The sequence below is a fragment of the Hylobates moloch genome, unplaced genomic scaffold (assembly GCF_009828535.3).
Source record: "Hylobates moloch isolate HMO894 unplaced genomic scaffold, HMol_V3 SCAFFOLD_9, whole genome shotgun sequence".
NCBI classification, from domain to species: Eukaryota; Metazoa; Chordata; class Mammalia; order Primates; family Hylobatidae; genus Hylobates; species Hylobates moloch.
In genome coordinates this window covers 11,535,543-11,554,838 of record NW_026652284.1, presented here as the reverse complement: position 1 = coordinate 11,554,838, position 19,296 = coordinate 11,535,543, and the positions used below count along the sequence as shown (strand labels likewise).

At 50.4% G+C, this 19,296-nt stretch overlaps 1 protein-coding gene across 7 annotated transcripts in view; it reads right to left on the bottom strand.

Moving 5' to 3' along the window:
- TNFRSF8 (TNF receptor superfamily member 8) overlaps nt 1-19,296 on the bottom strand; it is an 81,034-nt gene that overhangs the window by 7,520 nt on the left and 54,218 nt on the right. For all 7 annotated transcript variants that reach the window (XM_032758961.2, XM_032758962.2, XM_032758964.2 and 4 more), the window contains 5 exons: nt 14,480-14,573; nt 14,031-14,143; nt 11,255-11,356; nt 11,071-11,124; nt 1,456-1,481 (listed from right to left, as the gene is read on the bottom strand). In XM_032758961.2, the coding sequence (XP_032614852.1) occupies nt 1,456-1,481; nt 11,071-11,124; nt 11,255-11,356; nt 14,031-14,143; nt 14,480-14,573 (389 nt within the window). The remainder of the gene's footprint in view (nt 1-1,455; nt 1,482-11,070; nt 11,125-11,254; nt 11,357-14,030; nt 14,144-14,479; nt 14,574-19,296) is intronic.

Here is a 19,296-nt window from a genome sequence, read left to right as displayed (position 1 = left end):
TTATTATTATTTTTTTACTTTTTAAATGATTTTATGTACAAATAATGAACATATGTTATACCCATAAATTCTACTTTCCCAAAACAGGCGCTTTTTAAAAGAAAACCACATAACAAGTTTTAAAAGGCGCTGAGATTCCTCAGCTTCTAGATCACTGCTGGGCTAGAAAAATAAAGTTTGTTCTACTGGGAATCACAAGTTAGAACTAAGTATTCTTCAAAGTGGAAATTCTAGAGTGTGGTGTCACTCCAGGCAAAGATTATTCAGTTCTCAACCCCAACATCCACAACTACCTATCAGAAGGGTTAAACCAGGTTTGCCATTACTTTTAATGGCAAATGGTACCAACCTTAATACATAATCTTGAATACTCTTTCATAATGATATGAAGGCTAAAAGACTGCTTTTTTTTTTTCCCCCCACAGAGTCTCACTCTGTTACCCGGGCTGGGAGAGCAGTGGCGCAGTCTCGGCTCACTGCAACCTCTGTCCCCCAGGTTCAAGCGATTCTCCTGCCTCAGCCTCCCGAGTAGCTGGGACTACAGGCATGTGCCACTACACCTGGATACTTTTTGTAGTTTTAGCAGAGACAAGGTTTCACTATGTTGGCCAGGCTGGTCTCGAACTCCTGACCTCAGGTGATCCACCCGCCTCAGCCTCCCAAAATGCTGGGATTTTAAGTGTGAGCCATCGTATTCAGCCAAAAGACTACATTTTAAAACAAGTTACTATTAATGCATTGGTCTATGCAGCAAAAACATATTTGATCATCTTACAAATTGTTAAATACCTCTTTCATGAAATTTCTTAGTATTGTAACAGCCACTGTCATATCCAAGCATATTTGAATGTGATCTCACATAATTTGAAACTGAACTAGCATTATGGTTCTGTATATTATATTGAAAAATGAAAGGATAGAAACCCTTCTTAATGTATGAATGCTTGAATTAAAAGAAAGTAATGGAAGAATTGATACACGGAAAAAGAAAAAAAAAAAGAAATGGACCATAGCCACCTGCTCTGTCATCCAGCTTGGAGGATGAGATTCATGGAAGAGTAAAGAAAAGGGGAAAATGAACACAGTCTTCCTCCTGACCAGACCTGGTACCCAAAAGTGGCCCAAACCAAATCCACTGTGTGCAGGCCCTTCTGGAAATTCCCGGCAGGCTGAGCCAGGAGCTGGAGGCTGCTGTGAGGGTGGGGCTCTCCATCCTTAGCCAAGGCCTGGCTGAGGCCCCAGGCGAGGCCCCTGTGCACAGAGGTCCCTGTGGGGTGGCAGACTCAGCCTGAACTTACAGCACGGGCCTGCACCCTGGGCACTGTGGGAGGGGAATGGCCCTTCTGTCCCCTCCCTCTCCCTTCCCCCAGCAGCTCTCAAAACTTCAGATCTGTTAGGGAAGGAGTCAGATTTAGGGGCACAAAGCTGAGGTGGGGGCAAGAGAGGGGTACTTACCGTTGAGCTCCTCCTGGGTCTGGAATCTGCAAAAAGCAAGAGCAGCAACTTTACCAAGGAGAGTCTGGCAGCCCCCGGCCCCACCCACCCCATCTATTGGCGAATGGTCCTCCTAGATAACAGGGGGTGCTGAACTCAGCCCAGGGGTCAGGTCCTCAGTCTGGAGAGCCCTGGATGGGTTTCAGAGTCAGCGCCCACCCCAGCTCAAGGCAAGGGGGCTCACTTCTCCAGTGGCAGATGGAGGACAGGGGACCACCTCTATCCCCTGGCCACTCTCATTCCTTTTTTTTTTTTTTTTTGAGATGGAGTCTCACTCTGTCACCCAGGCTAGAGTGCAGTAGCACGATCTCGGCTCACTGCAACCTCCGCCTCCTGGGTTCAAGCGATTCTCATGCCTCAGCCTCCCAAGTAGCTGGGATTACAGGCTCGTGCCACCAACCCCAGCTAATTCTTTTGTATTTTCAGTAGAGACGGGGTTTCACCACGTTGACCAGGCCAGTCTCGAACTCCTGACCTCCAGTGATCTGCCCGCCTCGGCCTTGCAAAGTGCTGGGATTACAGGCGTGAGCCGCCACACCCGGCTGCCACTCTCATTCCTAATGACTAAACCAATGAACACGCTGAACCGCTCTCCCAACCCCCACCTCCGCGCACATGCAAGGATTGGTTCACGAGAAGCACAGGCCCAACCAGAGCCCAGGAGGCTTCCACTGGGTCAGAGGCTGGTCTGTAGCTGCTGCCCCCACCTTGCTGTCTCCAGGGTGTGGAGAGCCCCGAACTCTCTGGAATACCAAGCAAAACCCACATGGAGGACCTCAAGGCGGGTCATGGAGACAGGATGACGGATCCTGCAGATGCTACCTGGACCCTTCCTGGGACACGTCTGAAGCCAGTCTGCCGTGGAGCCCTTCTGACTCCAGCTGGACTTCGATTTTCTCTTTCTTGTGCCTGAAAGCACCCAGGTGGCAGCCTTTGAGGAGGACAACTGCTCTCGGGTCATCTCATTTCCTTCAATCCCATCCTTTTGTGGGCTCAGGAGGTGCTGAGGCAATGATTCTCAAGGCACAACCTCTATCTTCTCATCTCAAACCTCTACCCTCCACTCCCATTGTTCTCCCATATTAAACAGGGGCCAGGTCACGCCCCAGTGCATATTGACATTGAACATTTAACCTTGGTTCACTGGCCATTTGAGAAAGGTGAGAGGGCATCCGGGCATCTAGCCCATCCTGGAGCAAGTCAATTCCCAGAGCAGACCATCCTCCGGGGATGCCCAGCCTTTAACCACACCCGAGAACGCTACCTACGGAGATCTGGAATATGCTGTTGTCAGGCACGCATCCCCTGGCTAGACAAATCTGCCACCAAGATGCCCGTATGCCAGCCACGCCACCTCCTGCACACATCTCTGACTTCAGCAGCTCTGGAGAGCCACCAGCCCTGAGCCCTCACAGATAAGCTCACCAGTGCTCAGTCAACAAGTAGAATAAAGTACACACAAGACTGACCATTTGAACATGCTGTGTGGACACTAGGTGAGTTTGGGAAACACTCTTAGGGGTACTTTTTTCTTTTTTTGAGACACAGTCTCACTTTATCACCCAGGCTGGAGTGCAGTGGCACGATCTCGGCTCACCGCAACCTCCGCCTCCCAGGTTCAAGCAATTCTCGCAAGTAGCTGGGATTACCGACATGTGCCACCACTCCTGGCTAATTTTTGTATCTTTAGTAGAAACAGGGTTTCACCATGTTGGCCAGGTTGGTCTCGAACTCCTGACCTCAGGTGATCTGCCCGCCTCGGCCTCCCAAACTGCTGGGATTACAGGCATGAGCTACCACACCCGGCCAGGGGCAATTTTTTTTTTTTTTTTTTTTGAGATGGAGTCTCACGCAATCTCGGCTCACTGCAACCTCCGCCTCCTGGGTTCAAGCGATTCTCCTGCCTCAGCCTCCCGAGTAGCTGGGATTACAGGCGCACGCCACCATGCTCAGCTAATTTTTGTATTTTTAGTAGAGACAGGGTTTCACTATGTTGGCCAGGCTGGTCTCGATCTCTTGACCTCGTGATCCACCCGCCTCGGCCTCCCAAAGTGCTGGGATTACAGGCGTGAGCCACCGCGCCCAGCCGAGGCACATTCCTTTCGATGATGTCAGTGAAACTAAATCATGGTCCCTCCAGAGTGATTTTGAGTTTTACAAGCAGCCAACTGTTCTTTGGTACCAAGTCACTGGGAGTGGCCAACAGAATGAAAAAAAAAAAAAGTGTGACAAAGTAACAAAACAAAATAAATAAAAATGACACAACTCGGCCTTGAAGGAGAAATGGGTGAACAGGACCACAGAGCTGCCCATGCCCTGCAGGCTGGTTCCATTTTTCTAAAGAGCCATCTGGCAACAAAAACCTCACACTCTTTACCCAGTCACCCCTCTTGAGGGAACACACCCTCAGGAAATAACCCGAAAGAAAACAAAAAGGCCAAGCACAGCAGCGGGTTTCTAATAACCCTCAAATTGAAAACCAGCCAAATGTCAAAAACAATGAGGCCACTCAGCCACCCTGGAGCAGGGGCCTCCTTAGCGGTGAAACTCAGCACAATATTAGTTCCCTTCTCTGAGCCTCTGTCCTCCTAGCTGGAAAATGGGATGAATCACATCAACTTTGGGGCTTGTTGTGAAGATTAAAAGAGATCTCAAAAGTGATGGTGCCCAGTGGTAAATCAGGTTGATTTTTTTTTTTTTTTTTTTTTTTTTTGAGATGGAGTCTCGCTCTGTCACCCAGGCTGGAGTGTAGTGGCACGTTCTCAGCTCAATGCAACCTCTGCCTCTGGGGTTTAAGTGATCCTCCTGCCTCAGCCTCCCAAGTAGCTGGGATTACAGGTGCGTGCCACGACACCCAGCTAATTTTTGTATTTTCAGTAGAGACAGGGTTTCACCACGTTGGCCAGGCTGGTCTCAAACTCCTGACCTCAGGTGATCCACCAGCCTTGGCCTCCCAAAGTGCTGGAATTACAGGCATGAGCCACTGCACCCAGCCAAGATTTGATGTGATGAGCATGACATTTCACCTCTGTGATCTTCTTCCCCCAACGCATAACTCCAGTCTAATCATGGGGAAGACATCAGACAGATCCCAGGAGACAGGCGTCCCACAAAACACCTGATCAATACTCAAAAACTGCCAAGGCCATCAAAGAAACTGGTCTTGAGAAACAAGATCTGAGAAACGGTCACAGGCCAGAGGAGCCTAAGGCGACGTGATGACTGAATGTAACGTGGGCTCCTGGATGGGATCCTGGAACCTTAGGCAACGCAAGGGAACCCTGAACACAGTGTGGGCTTTCATTCGTAATCCTGTGTCAATAACGGTTCACATGTTTTGACAAATGAACGATGCTGGTGTAAGATGCTAATCACAGAGGAAACTGGGTGTGGGGCATGTGGGAACTCCTGTGCTCTCTTCTCCAATTTTCTGTACATCTAAAACTATTTTTAAAAATGAGACTGGGTGCAGTGGCTCATGCCTGTAATCCCAGTACTTTGGGAGGCTGAGGTGGGCAGATCACAACCTCAGGAGTTCCAGACCAGCCTGGTCAACCCCATCTCTACTAAAAATACAAAAATTAGCTGGGCATGGTGGCGCATGCCTACAATCCCAGCTACTCGGGAAGCTGAGGCAGGAGAATTGCTGGAACCCAGGAAGCAGAGGTTGCAGTGAGCTGAGATTGCGCCATTGCACTCCAGCCTGGGCAACAGAGCGAGACTCTGTCTCAAAAAAAAAAAAAAAAAATGAGGAAAATGAGGACTAGCTGGGCACAGTGGCTCTCGCCTATAATCCAAGCACTTTGGGAGGCCAAGGTGGGCAGATCACTTGAGCTCAGGAGTTCGAGACCAGCCTGCACAACAAAGGGAGACCCGGTCTCTACAAAAAATAGAAAAGTTAGCTGGGCGTGGTGGCGTGTATCTGTAGTCCCAGCTACTGGGGAGGCTGAGGGATCACTTGAACCCAGGAGGTCAAGGCCGCAGTGAGCCATGATTGTACCATGGCACTCCAGAGTGACACCCTGTCTCCAAAATAAAAATAAATAAAACTTAAAAATAAAAATGAAGGCCACTTGGAATGTTTTTTTGTTTGTTTGTTTGTTTTGACACAGAGTCTCGCTCTGTTGCCCAGCCTGGAGTGCAGTGGTGCAATCTCAGCTCACCGCAACCTCCACCTCCCAGCTTCAAGAAATTCTCCTGCCTCAGCCTCCCGAGTAGCTGGGATTACAGGCGTGTGCCACCACGCCTAGCTAATTTTTTTATTTTTAGTAGAGATGGGGTTTTGTCTTGTTGGCCAGGCTGGTCTTACACTCTCGACCTCAGGTGATCTGCCCACCTTGGCCTCCCAAAGTGCTGGGATTACAGGTGTGAGCCACCACACCTGGCCTACTTAGAATTTTTTTTTTTTTTTGAGACGGAGTCTTGCTCTGTCGCCCAGGCTGGAGTGCAGTGGCGCAATCTCGGCTCACTGCAAGCTCCGCCTCCCGGGCACGCCATTCTCCTGCCTCAGCCTCTCCAAGTAGCTGGGACTACAGGCGCCCACAACCACACCCGGCTAATTTTTTGTATTTTTAGTAGAGACGGGGTTTCACCATGGTCTCGATCTCCTGACCTCGTGATCCACCCGCCTCGGCCTCCCAAAGTGCTGGGATTACAAGCGTGAGCCACCGCGCCTGGCCTTAGAATTTTTAAAAATTAAAATATTTTAAAAAGAAGGTGTCCAGGATGCTGTTGAACACACAGCAGGTCCAGGAAAAGCCCAGGATGGTAACAGGGCTCTGCACTCCGACACACTGAATGGAAAGTCAGAGTTCGATACCGACTCTCCCAAACAAGTGTAAAATCACAGAGGTAAAAAGGCAGAATCTGGAAGGCTCTGACATTGACTAGAGCCGTGTTACAACCCATGAGGATTTTGATAAAGACCCAGAACAAATCTTGCCAAGTACAGAGGTCAGATTTCATAACTGCTCTTCCCCTAAAAATGTTGATTCAATCTGCTAGTCTTATTTGTTGGTTTCCTTGCTTTTTGGAATAACCACTGTCTTCTCGTAAGCCTGTCTGGTACCCCCAGGACACAAGTCCAGGACCACGCTGGGCAGCAGCGGGCCGCCTGGCAGAAGTGCATGGTGTCACAGGCTGCTCTGAAGGCCACGCTCACGGAGCACATGCGTTCTGATGTGTGATATAAAGCTCTTGGTCCCTTCCATCCCTGTTATTCTCCACTTTTAATCCCCTCCCCTCTCTGGCCTGTGATTCCCCAATGCTGTGGGAAGCAGAACAGGCCCAAGGGGGGAGTTCAGCATAGAGGTTCAGCTAGGCTTTGGCAACAGGTACCCCTAGATGCAAACCCCGGGCTCCTTGGAGAGAGAGCTGATTGCAGGGCCGGGGCAGGAGCATACAAGTTAAGCTGGGAACATCTCAGAATAGGAACGTGCTCAAAGCACAGGATGAGGATACGCCAAAGCACACAAGAGCCGGCTTAAAGGGGCTCTCCCTGACCTCATCTGGGACCATTTGAGCATCAAAATAAAAAATGATGGTAAGAGATTACAACCCATTGAACAGAATAGGAACCCATGAATCCATACAGATGTAAATATGTAAGTGAAGAAAATAAAGTTCTGGGCTGGGTGCGGTGGCAGTTGACGCCTGTCATCCCTGAACTTTGGGAGGCCGAGGCGGGAGGACCACTTGAGGCCAGGAGTTTGAGACCAGCCTGGCCAACATGGTGAAACTCTGTCTCTACTAAAAATACAAAAAATGAGCCAGGCATTGTGGCACACGCCTGTAATCCCAGCTACTCGGGAGGCTGAAGCAGGAGAATTGCTTGAACCCAGGAGGCGGGGTTTGCAGTGAGCTGAGATCACATCACTGCACTCCAGCCTGGGTGACAGAGCCAGACCGTGCCTCAAAAAAGTAAACAAATAAGTAGAGAAAATGAAGGTCTGCTGAAGAATGGGCTATTGACATAGTCTCAAAGTAACGCCCCTAGAGACTTAGTAATGACCGAGGAGCAAGTGGAGACCTCACAGTGGAGAGGCCCGGCAGACATCACCTCCGTCAAGCGCTCAAAGTGCACAGCACCAGGAAACGGACACATCGAAACCTGGCAGGACGCCCTGAGAGAGGAGAGGCCAGCATCACTCCTGGGACCTTCCAGCCCAAGATGCATGACCCGAATCCACTCAGGAGAACACACCAGACAAACCCAAAGCAAGGAGCATCCACGAATCACCAGCCTGTGCTCTTCCCAGAAAGTGAAGGAAATGCCTGGGGAACGGATCCGGACAGAAGGAGACTCGAGAAACCAGACAAGCAAATATAACACGTGGCCCTGAGCTGGAGTCCTCTGCTATAAAGGACATTAGTGGGACAAATAAAGAAACTTGAACAGGGCCTGAGAATTCGTCATGGTCATGTATCAGTGTGAATTCCCTGATTCTGACAATCCTTACCACATCGTGTAAAATACACCCTTGTCTGTCTGAAACACACACTAAAGTTTTCGGGGTGAGAGACATCCAGTCAGTCAGTTACTCTCAAATGGTTCAGGTTAAAATAAATTCTTCATACTTATACCATTTCTATAAGTTTGAAACTGTTTCAAAACAAAAAAGAATTTCTTTCAACCTAAATCTCCCTGGAATAATAGAAAATGACTCAAGTGCTCATAAAAATGAAGGATTAAAAGAATTTTAAGGCCAGGCATGGTGGCTCACGCCTGTAAACACAGCACTTTGGGAGGCCGAGGCAGGCGGATCATGAGGTCAGGAGTTTGAGACCAGTCTGGCCAACATGATGAAACCCTGTCTCTACTAAAAATACAAAAATTAGCCGGGCGTGGTGGCGGGAGCCTGTAATCCCAGCTACTCAGGAGGCTGAGGCAGGACCATCACTTGAACCCAGGAGGTGGAGGTTGCAGTGAACCCAGATGGCACAGTGCACTCCAGCCTGGGTGACAGAGCGAGACTCTGTCTCAAAAAAAAAAAAAAAAAGAATTTTAGACCAGTGGTTCTCAACCAGGAGTTTTTCCCCAGGGGCCATGTGGCAATGTCTAGAGACATTTTTGGTTGTCCCAAGTAGGGAATGTTACTGGCATCTAGAGGAGCTGCAGAACATCCTATAGGATAGCGCTCCACAGCAAAGAATGATCCATTCCCAAATGTCAACAGTGCCAATGGTGAAAAATCTTTTTACAAACATCTCAACAGCCACAATAAAATCCCTGTCCTACCGCTCACCCAGCACGTGGTCTTAAACAAATTACTTCATCATCCTGTGCCTCAGGCTGCTAATCTGTGCAACGGGGATAACAGTAGGTACCTCACAGGCCACTGGAGGAGTGGATGAGAACACGTGCGTGCTTTGCAAATGCCTGTCACCGAGGACACACACGGGAAGGTCGATCAACTCGAGGGCTGGTTGGTGGGCATCTCATTGCACCTGCACGGACCACAGATCCTTTGTGCTCACTGCTCAAAGGAACCAAGAGCACCCTGTGCCCCAGGTCTGGGATGTGGGAGGCCAAGGGGCGCACACTCCCCTCCTGCCTGCCTTTGGCCTCTGTGGGCAGTTGGAATTAGTCTAAAAGCTTGGAGGGGGCTAGGACAGCTTCTGGGCCCAGCACAGAGCCTGCACGGAGGAAGTACTCCATGAAGACCATGTGAATAGATGAATGAATGAACCAACGAACCGGTGCTCCTTCCCTCCTTCACCACCCACGGCTCAGGAGGGAAAGGGGCATCCGGCCAGCTCGGTCCCTTCTCACCCTGTGCCCTGTGAGCTTGCCTGTCTTGGCTTCACTTTCTGTCCATCTTGAGCCTGGGAACCCAGATCCCGAGGTCCCACCAGAAGCTAGAGGGTCAAAAACGACCTGAGATAAGACGTCCGCCATTGAGTGTCAGGGCTCAGGTCTTTATAGATCTGGTTTCTTAGGGGAAGGTGTTTTCTTTCTTTCTTTTTTTCTTCTTGTAACAAAACTGCTCTCACAGAGGTTTGAAGAAAAAAAATAAACTGACGGCAATGGAAATTCTAATACTAGAAAAATGTCAAGAAAGCAAACACTGGTTTCAATGAGACACTCAGCCTGACAGGTCATGGAAACAGGCTTGAAACTATCAAAACACAAAAACCCCCCTTGTACAGGGACCACAGTGCTTGCTTGTGAAACTCATCAAATTCAAAACATGCCTCAGTGGACTGTGTTTTTGTGCCCAAGTCAACAGTCAGCCTATGCAAGGGCCTCTCCAAGGGTCCTGGGGAGATCGGGGGACGGGCCAGGGCCTGGCCTTAGGCTGAGCACGCGGCTCTTGGGTAGGCATTGCAGTGGTGGACAGAGCTGGCGGGGAGAAGGAAGAGGGGACAGGGCTGAGCCCTTTACAAACCAAAACCCCTAGGGCCAGTGCCTGAGGCTGGCTGTGCCACTGCCAGGCTGTGTGGCCCTGGGCCAGCCGTCCACTTCGCTGAGCCTGCCTCCTCCTTGCAGAACAAAGGTTATCACTGGGGGAGTACAGGAGGCCTGTATGGGGGCCCACCTTGCAAATCAGAAAGGAAGGCTCAGACGATTTCCCCCATCAGAGCTCAGCACAGAGCAGGCACTCAATCCATGCCATGCAGTGCTGAGGAAGACCCTGGCCTGCCTTGAAAGGGCTGCCCAGGAGAGAGAAGGTGCTTGGCACAAGACAGCTGGGAGCCCCCTGCCCCAGGTGAGAGCTGGAAGACACGCACTGTATAGACGCCCCTGCCTGGACAGGTGAGGAGGGTCCCAGCTCCCAAGGGCTGCCTGGAAGAGCTGGCCCAGAGGCTGGGCAGGGATCAGAGTGCAGGGACCAGGGAGGGGGTCAGAAGCAACCAGGACTTAGGAAGGCCTGAAGCTTCCAGGGAGGAAAAAGCCCCAGGCACAGGCCAGCCTGTCAACAGGCAGCAGCCACCGACTGCAGGCAGGTATTCCATGATGCACTTAACAGCCCGACCTCGACGAATCCACAGGCCAAGCCTCTGAAGTAGGTTCTACCACCTGCATTTTCCAGATGAGGAAACTGAGACACATAGCAATTCAGTAACTCACCCGGGGTCACACAGCTTGTAAGTGGCAGAACCAGAGTCCCTCCTGCCCCATGTGCTCCTTTCCCCTCCTGCCCCTGGGCTGACTTGCTGGGTGGTAGAAGAGGGGGAGAGAGGGGAAAGAGAAAGGGAAGGAGGGAGAGGGAGAAAGGGAGGGTAGAATGTAGAGAGGATGGGAAGGCTGGCAGAAATGCCCCCTGGGGGTGCTGGAGGAAAAAGTGAAAGACAAGATAGACTTTTAAACATTCATGCCAGCATCCATCCAGGTGCTGCTCTGGGCAAGCCACACAGTCGTCACACCCAGTACAGTCTTCACCTCGTTGCATTCTCCACACACATGAGTTTTCACCCGCATTGCGTCCCTACAGATGTACAGAATGCGACAGGAGCCACAGACAGGGAGCCTCGAGGATGGGGTAGAAGTTCAGTCTCTGGAGCCCACGCCCCAGGCCCAGAGCTGCCCTGTGTTCCTCGGGCTTGGGCAGCCCCTTTGGACGGCTGGACACTCACCCACAAGCTCTAGCTTGGGCTGGGAGGTCTGGACCGGGTAGCACAGGTGGAGCTCTGAAACGACACCAGGAGGAAGGCTGGGGGTGGCGGCCTCAGAGGGCAGGAACAGGCGGGGAAAGGACCCAGGCCAGGCTGGCAGAGAGCAACCTGTCCTCCCCAAGACCCCAAGGACACAGCCACTTACTCTGCCGAATTCGCTTCCTGCAGGCCCTCCGGTGGCACAGGAGGAAGGCGCTGGAGGCGACCACCACGGCCAGCACCAGGATCACCCAGAAGAGCACTGGCCCTGGAACACAGAGATGCCCCGCACTCTTTGCCTCACTGCAACCACACAGGACAGCCCCAGCCCCAGACTGCTTCCTCCTTCTCCTGGGACACAGCTTCCATCATGGCTAACAACAACAGGTCCTTTCCAAGCCAAGGCTCTATCTCATCCAGCCCTCCCTCGCCTGGCTCCAGGAAGCTGATCAACTATTTAAGGCTGAGAGAAGGGCAAACTGTGTCTACAGGGTGAGAAATTGAGGCATCTAGGAGCCAGAACAAAGGAATTGAGGTCCAATAGACCAAAATTTGGGGACTGCGGAGGAGGGCCCGGTGTGACCGGCATCTGGCAGCGCTGCTGGTGTGGCCGGAGTCAGGGTGGGGAGGACCAAGCCGTGAGGGGAAGGAAGGGGTTGAACCCAGTCCCCTCCCGGCCGACCCTCTAGACCTGCTTGATGAGGGCAGGCATGGAGTCCCCACTGCACATAAACACACCCCACAAGCGTTCCCTGAATGAATGATCCCAACCCTATGCCCTAGGCACCGTCACTACCTTCAGTTTAAAAATGAGCGGAGCTGAGGTTCCCGAAAGTTCTCTAACTTGTCCAAGGTCACCCTGAGACTAAGTGGTAGAGCCCCAGCCCAGGCCAGGCCAGGCCAGGCGGACTCCAGGGCCCACGCTCTTAACCCCTATCTGGATCTACTTCTTCACACCTCGGTACTAAACTCGCTTCCTTTTTCCCTTTTGTCACTTACAGAGATCACAGAGCTAGTGATTGCACTTTATTGAAGTCCATGTTTAGATGTTTAAAAAGTAGTATATGCCAGTTAAGTGCTTTTCAAACGTTAATGTGCCTATGAGTGCCCTGGAGATCTTGTTCAAGTGCAGTTTCTGATTCTCTAGGTCTGGGATGGGGCCTATAATTTGCTTTCCTAAGAAGTTCCCAGCCGGTGCCAATGCTGCCAGACAGGACCGCACTTTCAGAAACTCTGGCCGGAGCACTACTGCCACCTCGTATCAGCCACTAGAACTGCAAGTCCTAAGATGAGTAACCTGGCATCTTTCCCTAAGAGCTAACTCTTGGGGGTTTTGTTGTTTTGTTTTGTGTTTTGTGTGTTTTGTTTTGTTTTGTTTTGTTTTGTTTTGTTTTGTTGACTGATTCTCACTCTGTTGCTCAGGCTGGAGTGCAGCGGTGCAATCTCGGCTCACTGCAACCTTGCAACCTTCGCCTCCCAGGTTCAAGAGATTCTCCTGCCTCAGCCTCCTGAGTAGCTGGGATTACAGGCGCACGCCACCATGCCTGGCTAATTTTTGTATTTTTAGTAGAGATGTGGTTTCATCATGTTGGCCAGGCTGGTCTCAAACTCCTAACCTCATGATCCACCCATCTCGGCCTCCCAAAGTGCTGGAATTACAGGCGTGAGCCACCATGCCCGGCCTAAGAGCTAACTCTTACAGAGGCCGTCCACAATGCTACAGATGAGACAACTGAGGCTAAAAGGCTCAAACAACTAGTCAAAGTCATGAAATCAATCAACAAAGACCTATTTTCTGAGTAGCAATTATGAGCCATGAGGATGAAGCTGTGAAAAAAAATTCCTGCCTACAAGAATTAAAAAATAGTGCACTTTGGGAGGCCGAGGCGGGCGGGTCACAAGCTCAGGAGATCGAGACCACGGTGAAACCCCGTCTCTACTAAAAATATAAAAAAATTAGCCGGGCGTGGTGGCGGGCGCCTGTAGTCTCAGCTACTCGGAGAGGCTGAGGCAGGAGAATGGCGTGAACCTGGGAGGCGGAGCTTGCAGTGAGCCGAGATCACGCCACTGCACTCCAGCCTGGGTGACAGAGTGAGACTCCGTCTCAAAAAAAAAAAAAAAAAAAAGAATTAAAAAATAGTCACTAGCAGCCAGGCGCGGTGGTTCACACCTGTAATCCTAGCACTTGGGGAGGCTGAGGCAGGTGGATCACCTGAGGTCAGGAGTTTGAGACTAACCTGGACAACATGGCAAAACCCCGTCTCTACTAAAAATAAAAATAAAAAAAAGCCAGGCGTGGTGGCAAGTGCCTGTAAACCCAGCTACTCGGGAGGCTGAGGCAGGAGAATCTCTTGAACCTGGGAGGTGGAGGTTGCAGTGAGCCAAGATGAGTGCCACTGCCCTCCAGCCTGAGCGACAGAGTGAGACTCTGTTTCAAAAAAAAAAAAAAAGAATAGTCACTAGCAAGTGCCAAAGCCACAGCACCAACTCAAGAAGCCAGAGCTGGGCGCGGTGGCTCACGCTTGTAATCCCAGCACTTTGGGAGGCCGAGGCGGGCGGATCACGAGGTCAGGAGATCGAGACCACGGTGAAACCCCGTCTCTACTAAAAATACAAAAAATTAGCCGGGCGTGGTGGCGGGCGCCTGTAGTCCCAGCTACTCGGAGAGGCTGAGGCAGGAGAATGGCGTGAACCCGGGAGGCGGAGCTTGCAGTGAGCCGAGATTGCGCCACTGCACACCAGCCTGGGCGACAGAGCGAGACTCCGTCTCAAAAAAAAAAAAAAAAAAAAAAAAAAAAGAAGCCAGAAACCTGGGGTCAACCTTGATCCCCCTTCTCAGGCCATACCCACAAAGGAGAAGCTCCCTCCTGGCTCCCCCGATCCCCATTTCCCCAGGAGGAAGCCCCTGCTGGGAGTAGGGGTGAGTGGGCTGGGACCATTACCTGCATCCAGAACGGGCTTCCCCGTGGAGGAGAGAGCGACAGGAGCGCTGGTTGGGATGGGCAGCGTCTTACTGGCCTGGGACTCCACCAGGGAGCTCTGAGTGGGGCTGGTGCTGCGGGGAGAAGTCAAGGCAGGAGTGATGGAGATGGGAAGAGGGAAGTGTGTCCTCAGGAATAATTCCCTTTCTCTAGAGACTGCGCAGCCAGAGCCTGGGCCCCTAGATCCTCTGCCCCGAGTCTCTGCCAGGCATTTTGAGGGCAGGGACTGGGTTTCAAGGCCTTCTGGCTTTCCAATGGTGTCAGCACAGAGATGGGCACACATTTAACAAAACAGCAGCCCAGGCCCCACCTCCACCCCCAGCCCAGCTGCCTCCCAGGCATCCCCTGGGCATGGCAGGGACAGCTCCCTCCCGCAGCAGCCAAACAGAGAGAAGGGACGGGGGAGTCACCTGGCAGGCGCCTCGCCATTCTCTGGGGTGGGGTTGCAGTCAGGCTGGGTCCCCAGGGGTGGCACCTCAAAGGTGGTGTCCTTCTCAGCCATATCTGCAGAGGGGAGGTAACATCTGAGAACCAGCACCAAGGAGGCTGGTGTCTCCAGGAAAGAGTTAACCAGCAGGGACTGGTGGCTTCCAAGCGAGGCAGCACCATGGGAGCTAAGGTAGTCAGATTTGTGTTTCAAAAGATCAAAGTGGAAAAGCTGGCCAGGCACAATGGCTCACACCTGTAATCACAGCATTTTGGGAGGCTGAGGCAGGAGGACCACTTGAGGTCAGGAGTTCGAGACCAGCCTGGCCAACATGGTGAAGCCCCATCTCTACTAAAACCACAAAAATTAGCCAGGTGTGGTGGCACACCCCTGTAATCCTAGCTACTCAGGAGGCTGAGGCAGGAGAATCGTTTGAACCTGGGAGGTAGAGGCTGCAGTGAGCTGAGATCATGCCACTGCACTCCAGCCTGGGCGACAGAGCAAGACTCAAAATAAATAAAACAAAGTGGAGAAGTTGCTACTTATCTCTAACAGCTGTGGTCACCCAGGAAGGTGGCACCGTGACGCTAGACCTTTTGCTTTTAAGAGAAACCTGAAATCTCCTAATGTTTAAATACAGCCTCAATTTTTAAAGTTTTTTTTCTTTTAAATCAACTTTATTAAGGAATTATTTATTTATTTACTTTTAATTTTTTGAGATTGAGTCTTCCTCTGCTGCCCAGACTGGAATGCAGTGGCACGATCTCGGCTCACTGCAACTTCTGCCTCCCGGATTCAAGTGATTCTCCTGCCTCAGCCTCCTGAGTAGCTGGGATTACAGGTGCCTGCCAATATGCCCAGCTAATTTTTGTATTTTTAGTAGAAACAGGGTTTCACCATGTTGACCAGGCTGGTCTCGAGCTCCTGACCTCAAGTGATCCGCCCACCTCAGCCTCCCAAAGTGCTGGGATCATAGGCGTGAGCCACCACGCCCAGCCTAAGGCAAAATTTATATACAAGAACGTATCCCCTGGCAGGGTAGGGTGGCTCCCGCCTGTAATCCCAGCACTTTGGGAGGCTGAAGCAGGCGGATCACTTGAGCTCAGGAGTTCGAAACCAGCCTGAGCAACACAGCAAGACCCTGTCTCTACTTTTAAATAAGTAAAAATAAAAAAAGAAAATATCCCTAAGTGTGTACAGCCTGATGAGTTCTGACAAAAGTAACTAACTCCAATCAAAATACGGAACATTCTCATCCCTCCAGAAGGTTCCCTAGTGCCCCTCCTCACTCACTCTGCCCCCACCTCCAGATCCAGGCAACCACCAATCTGCTTTATGTCACTATAGAGGAGTGTATCTGTTCCAGAATTTCATGTCGACAGAATCATGCAGTATGTACCCTTTGGGGTCTGGCTTCTTTCACTCTACATAATGTTTTTGATAGTCATTCAGGTTCATTCCTTTCTGTTGCCAAATGGCGTTCTGTTGTACAGATGAACCACTGTTTACACACCCGTTCCCTAGTTGATGGACATTTAGGTTGTTTCCAGTTTGAACTATGACAAACAAGGCAGCTATGAGTATTCTTGTCCGTGCCTCTGTGTGAACATATAATTTCATTCCTCTGGAGTGCCTAGGAAGGGTGGGTGGATTGCTATGCTGGCCAGACAGAATGTCTCTGAAGGCCAGTTCAAAGCTGGCCACCACTGGTCTGACCCAGCCACCTTGTTTTACAGATGGAGAGAGCCACAGGGCTGGAGCTACAGCCAGGAAACAGAGATGGCAAGTTCCAGCCCAGAGCACTCTCCTCTGGACGGCACTGCCTCCTGCCTGGGGACTGGGCACCTTCTTCAAAGCTTCCTGCTTTTCTGGGGCAGGAGAATTTGGCCCACATTAGAAGTGGGTTATGCTCAGTCACTACACCTCTCCGCCCCCAGAGCCCTGGTGGAGGCACCCCTTTTTGATGTGGTACAAAGCAACCCCACACACATACCCACATCTCCCCTCTAGAAAGTGTTCGTGACGCCTCTCAGATTTTTCCTCAAATAGACAAAAAAGGAAAGCCAGGATTAATTTATTTCTTGGGTTGTAGGGTTCTGAGGAACCCTCCTCTTTGGGGAAGGTCACTGGACTCTTACCTGAATTAGTTGGAGCCTGGAGGCTGGAGACTATGGGGAAGATGATGCGATGTGTTATGATGGTTCCTATATATTCATTAATCAGTATTTGAATCAGTGTTTGAAATGTCATTGGGTTTCAGTGAACACTTACTTTGAGCGGACTGGAGCTCTGGTGCTCAAACCCATTAACTGTGGCTATTCCCAGTTAGCATCATGAGGAGAAAGCCCCCTGCCCTCTCTCCAAGGCAGCCTGATGTAACTAGACAGGCCCATGGTCTCAGCTGCTGCTGAAACACCTGCTGAAATCCAGCGACAGATCTGCTGTCCCTCCTGTATGTGCAGAAGGGGGGGACCTAGTATCCCTTGGGTGCCTCTCATCCCGTCTCTGAATATACTATACCTCACTTGTAACTTTCCTTCTTCCTCCCTGAGTTAGTGATCCTCCCCTTTTCCTCCTCTTTGGATTTGAAGGTGAGGAGAAGGCATTGTCTAGCCCCTAGTTAGTCTGCCTGTGTTCTCTGGTAATGGCCTACTGGAAGAGAAAAAAAGAACCTGACTACTCAGCCTCCATTTAAGAACTAAAAAAAGATATTATTTACCAGATGGATACATTTCTCTTTAAATCCAAACACCCAGTCCTTGGGCCATTTAAAGAATCGTCTCAGCATCAAGGCCAAATGGATTCTCTTTTTGTACATCCAGCAATCGCTTAAAATCAGGTGAAATTTCATCTTCATATTTGGACTGTATATTTCTTGTCAGCTTTTTCTTTTCCCTAGAGTTTTCAATTGCCTTTCTTTTTCTTGTTGATAAAAGGATAGTGTGCCCTCACCATATCCTCAGGTTTTTCAACTCTACTAATCATGAAATTTACTACAATTCTCTCTTCTATTCCTGGGAACAATTCCTTGGAGCCTTCCTTCCATTTTCCTGCTCTGATCTGGCCCAACTGGTCTATACCACATCATTCTGGGACTCCCCTTCCTTGTTCTGCTAGGATGGAGTACTGGTCTCTAGATTCCATGGCTTCCTGTTGTTTTTCTTTTTTGCCCCCTCACTTAGCTGAATTACATCTTCAAATAACTTCCTAGGAGAGGATATACATAGAAAAGCTTTCTGGACCTTTTATGTCTGAAAATGTTTTTATGCTGCCTTCAAACTTGATTGTAATTTAGCTGAGGTGACTGTAATTTAGCTGGGTAAGTTCTAGGTTCAGAACTAAGAAGGAGGTGGGTGGGTGGTGTCTTCCAGTGGAAAGTACTCTGGGCTGACCCTTGGGATCCCTGCGTTTCAGCTCTAGCTTCGGCCCTGTGCTTCTCTCTGGGTGTGAAATGAAGGGGTTGTATCAGACCAGAATATCCAGCTTTGACTAGTCCTCAAAAACATTCTATGTGACCAGCACAATGACCTAGCCACTCCTCCTAGGTATTTACCCATGAAAAATGAAAATATACATCCGCCCAAAGACTTGTACAAGAATTGGCCAGTCATGGTGGCTCATGTCAGTAATCTCAGCACTGTGGGAGGCCGAGGTGGGAGGATCGCCTGAGCCCAGGCGTTCAATGCTGCAGTGAGCCAAGATCATGCCACTGCACTCCAGCCTGGAACATAGAGTGAGACCCTGTCTCTAAAAATAATAATAATAATAAAATATAAGATAAATTCATACATATTAATAAAAAAGAATATTCACAGCTGTTTTCATTCATAATAGTCCTAAACTGGAAACAATCCAAATGCCATCAACTGGCAGGTAGATAAAATTATGGTGGTGCATCTATCACATGTAGCGTGGGTAATTTCCATTGATCCTGCTTTGCTCTGGTAGGTCCTTTTGACCTGATGTCTACACTTCTGGTCAGGTGCACAGAGAAATTGGGGTTGCCACTGTGGGGGAGACACCTGGAACACTTTGGGGTGCCAAAGACCTGCGGCTGGTGGGGGATACACAGAGGGAATCAGGGAGTCAGGACACTTTTGCAGACATGAGGCCTGGCACATGCCAGTGTTTGCATTGGGAGAGTCACATCAAGGTGGTCACCAGGCCAGGCAGCAGGAGCAAGAAGAAACAAATGGCCGGGCACGGTGGCTCACGCTGGCAATCCCAGCACTTTTGGGAGGCCGTGGCAGGCGGATCACGAGGTCAGGAGTTCGAGACCAGCCTGACCATCATGGCGAAACCCTGTCTCTACTAAAAATACAAAAATTAGCCAGGCGTGGTGGCACGTGCCTGTAATCCCAGCTACTCGGGAGGCTGAGGCAGGAAAACTGCTTGAACCTGGGAGGTGGAGGTTGTGGTGAGCCAAGATCGCATCACTGCACTCCAGCCTGGGCGACAGAGTGAGACTATGTCTCAAAAAAAGAAAAAACAAACAAACAAACAAACAAACAAACAAATGCAGCCAGAAGCCTCCTTCCTCCTGCGATGGCCCTCTAGCGCCCTCTGCTGGCAAGGCTTAACTGCATGCTCCCTATAGAGGAGAAACGCAGAGCCCAGTCGTTGACCGCAGGGCAGGGATGGAAAGGTGAATGAAGAACCTAGAGACGATGGGCCGATCACAAGCACACTTTCTAAAAAGCCTTTTCTTGTCCTCTGATCCCATATTGTTCCTTTTTCATAGCATTCTGTGCCCACATTATGGATGTAACGAGTTCGTGAATTTTTCTGCAGACACAAATT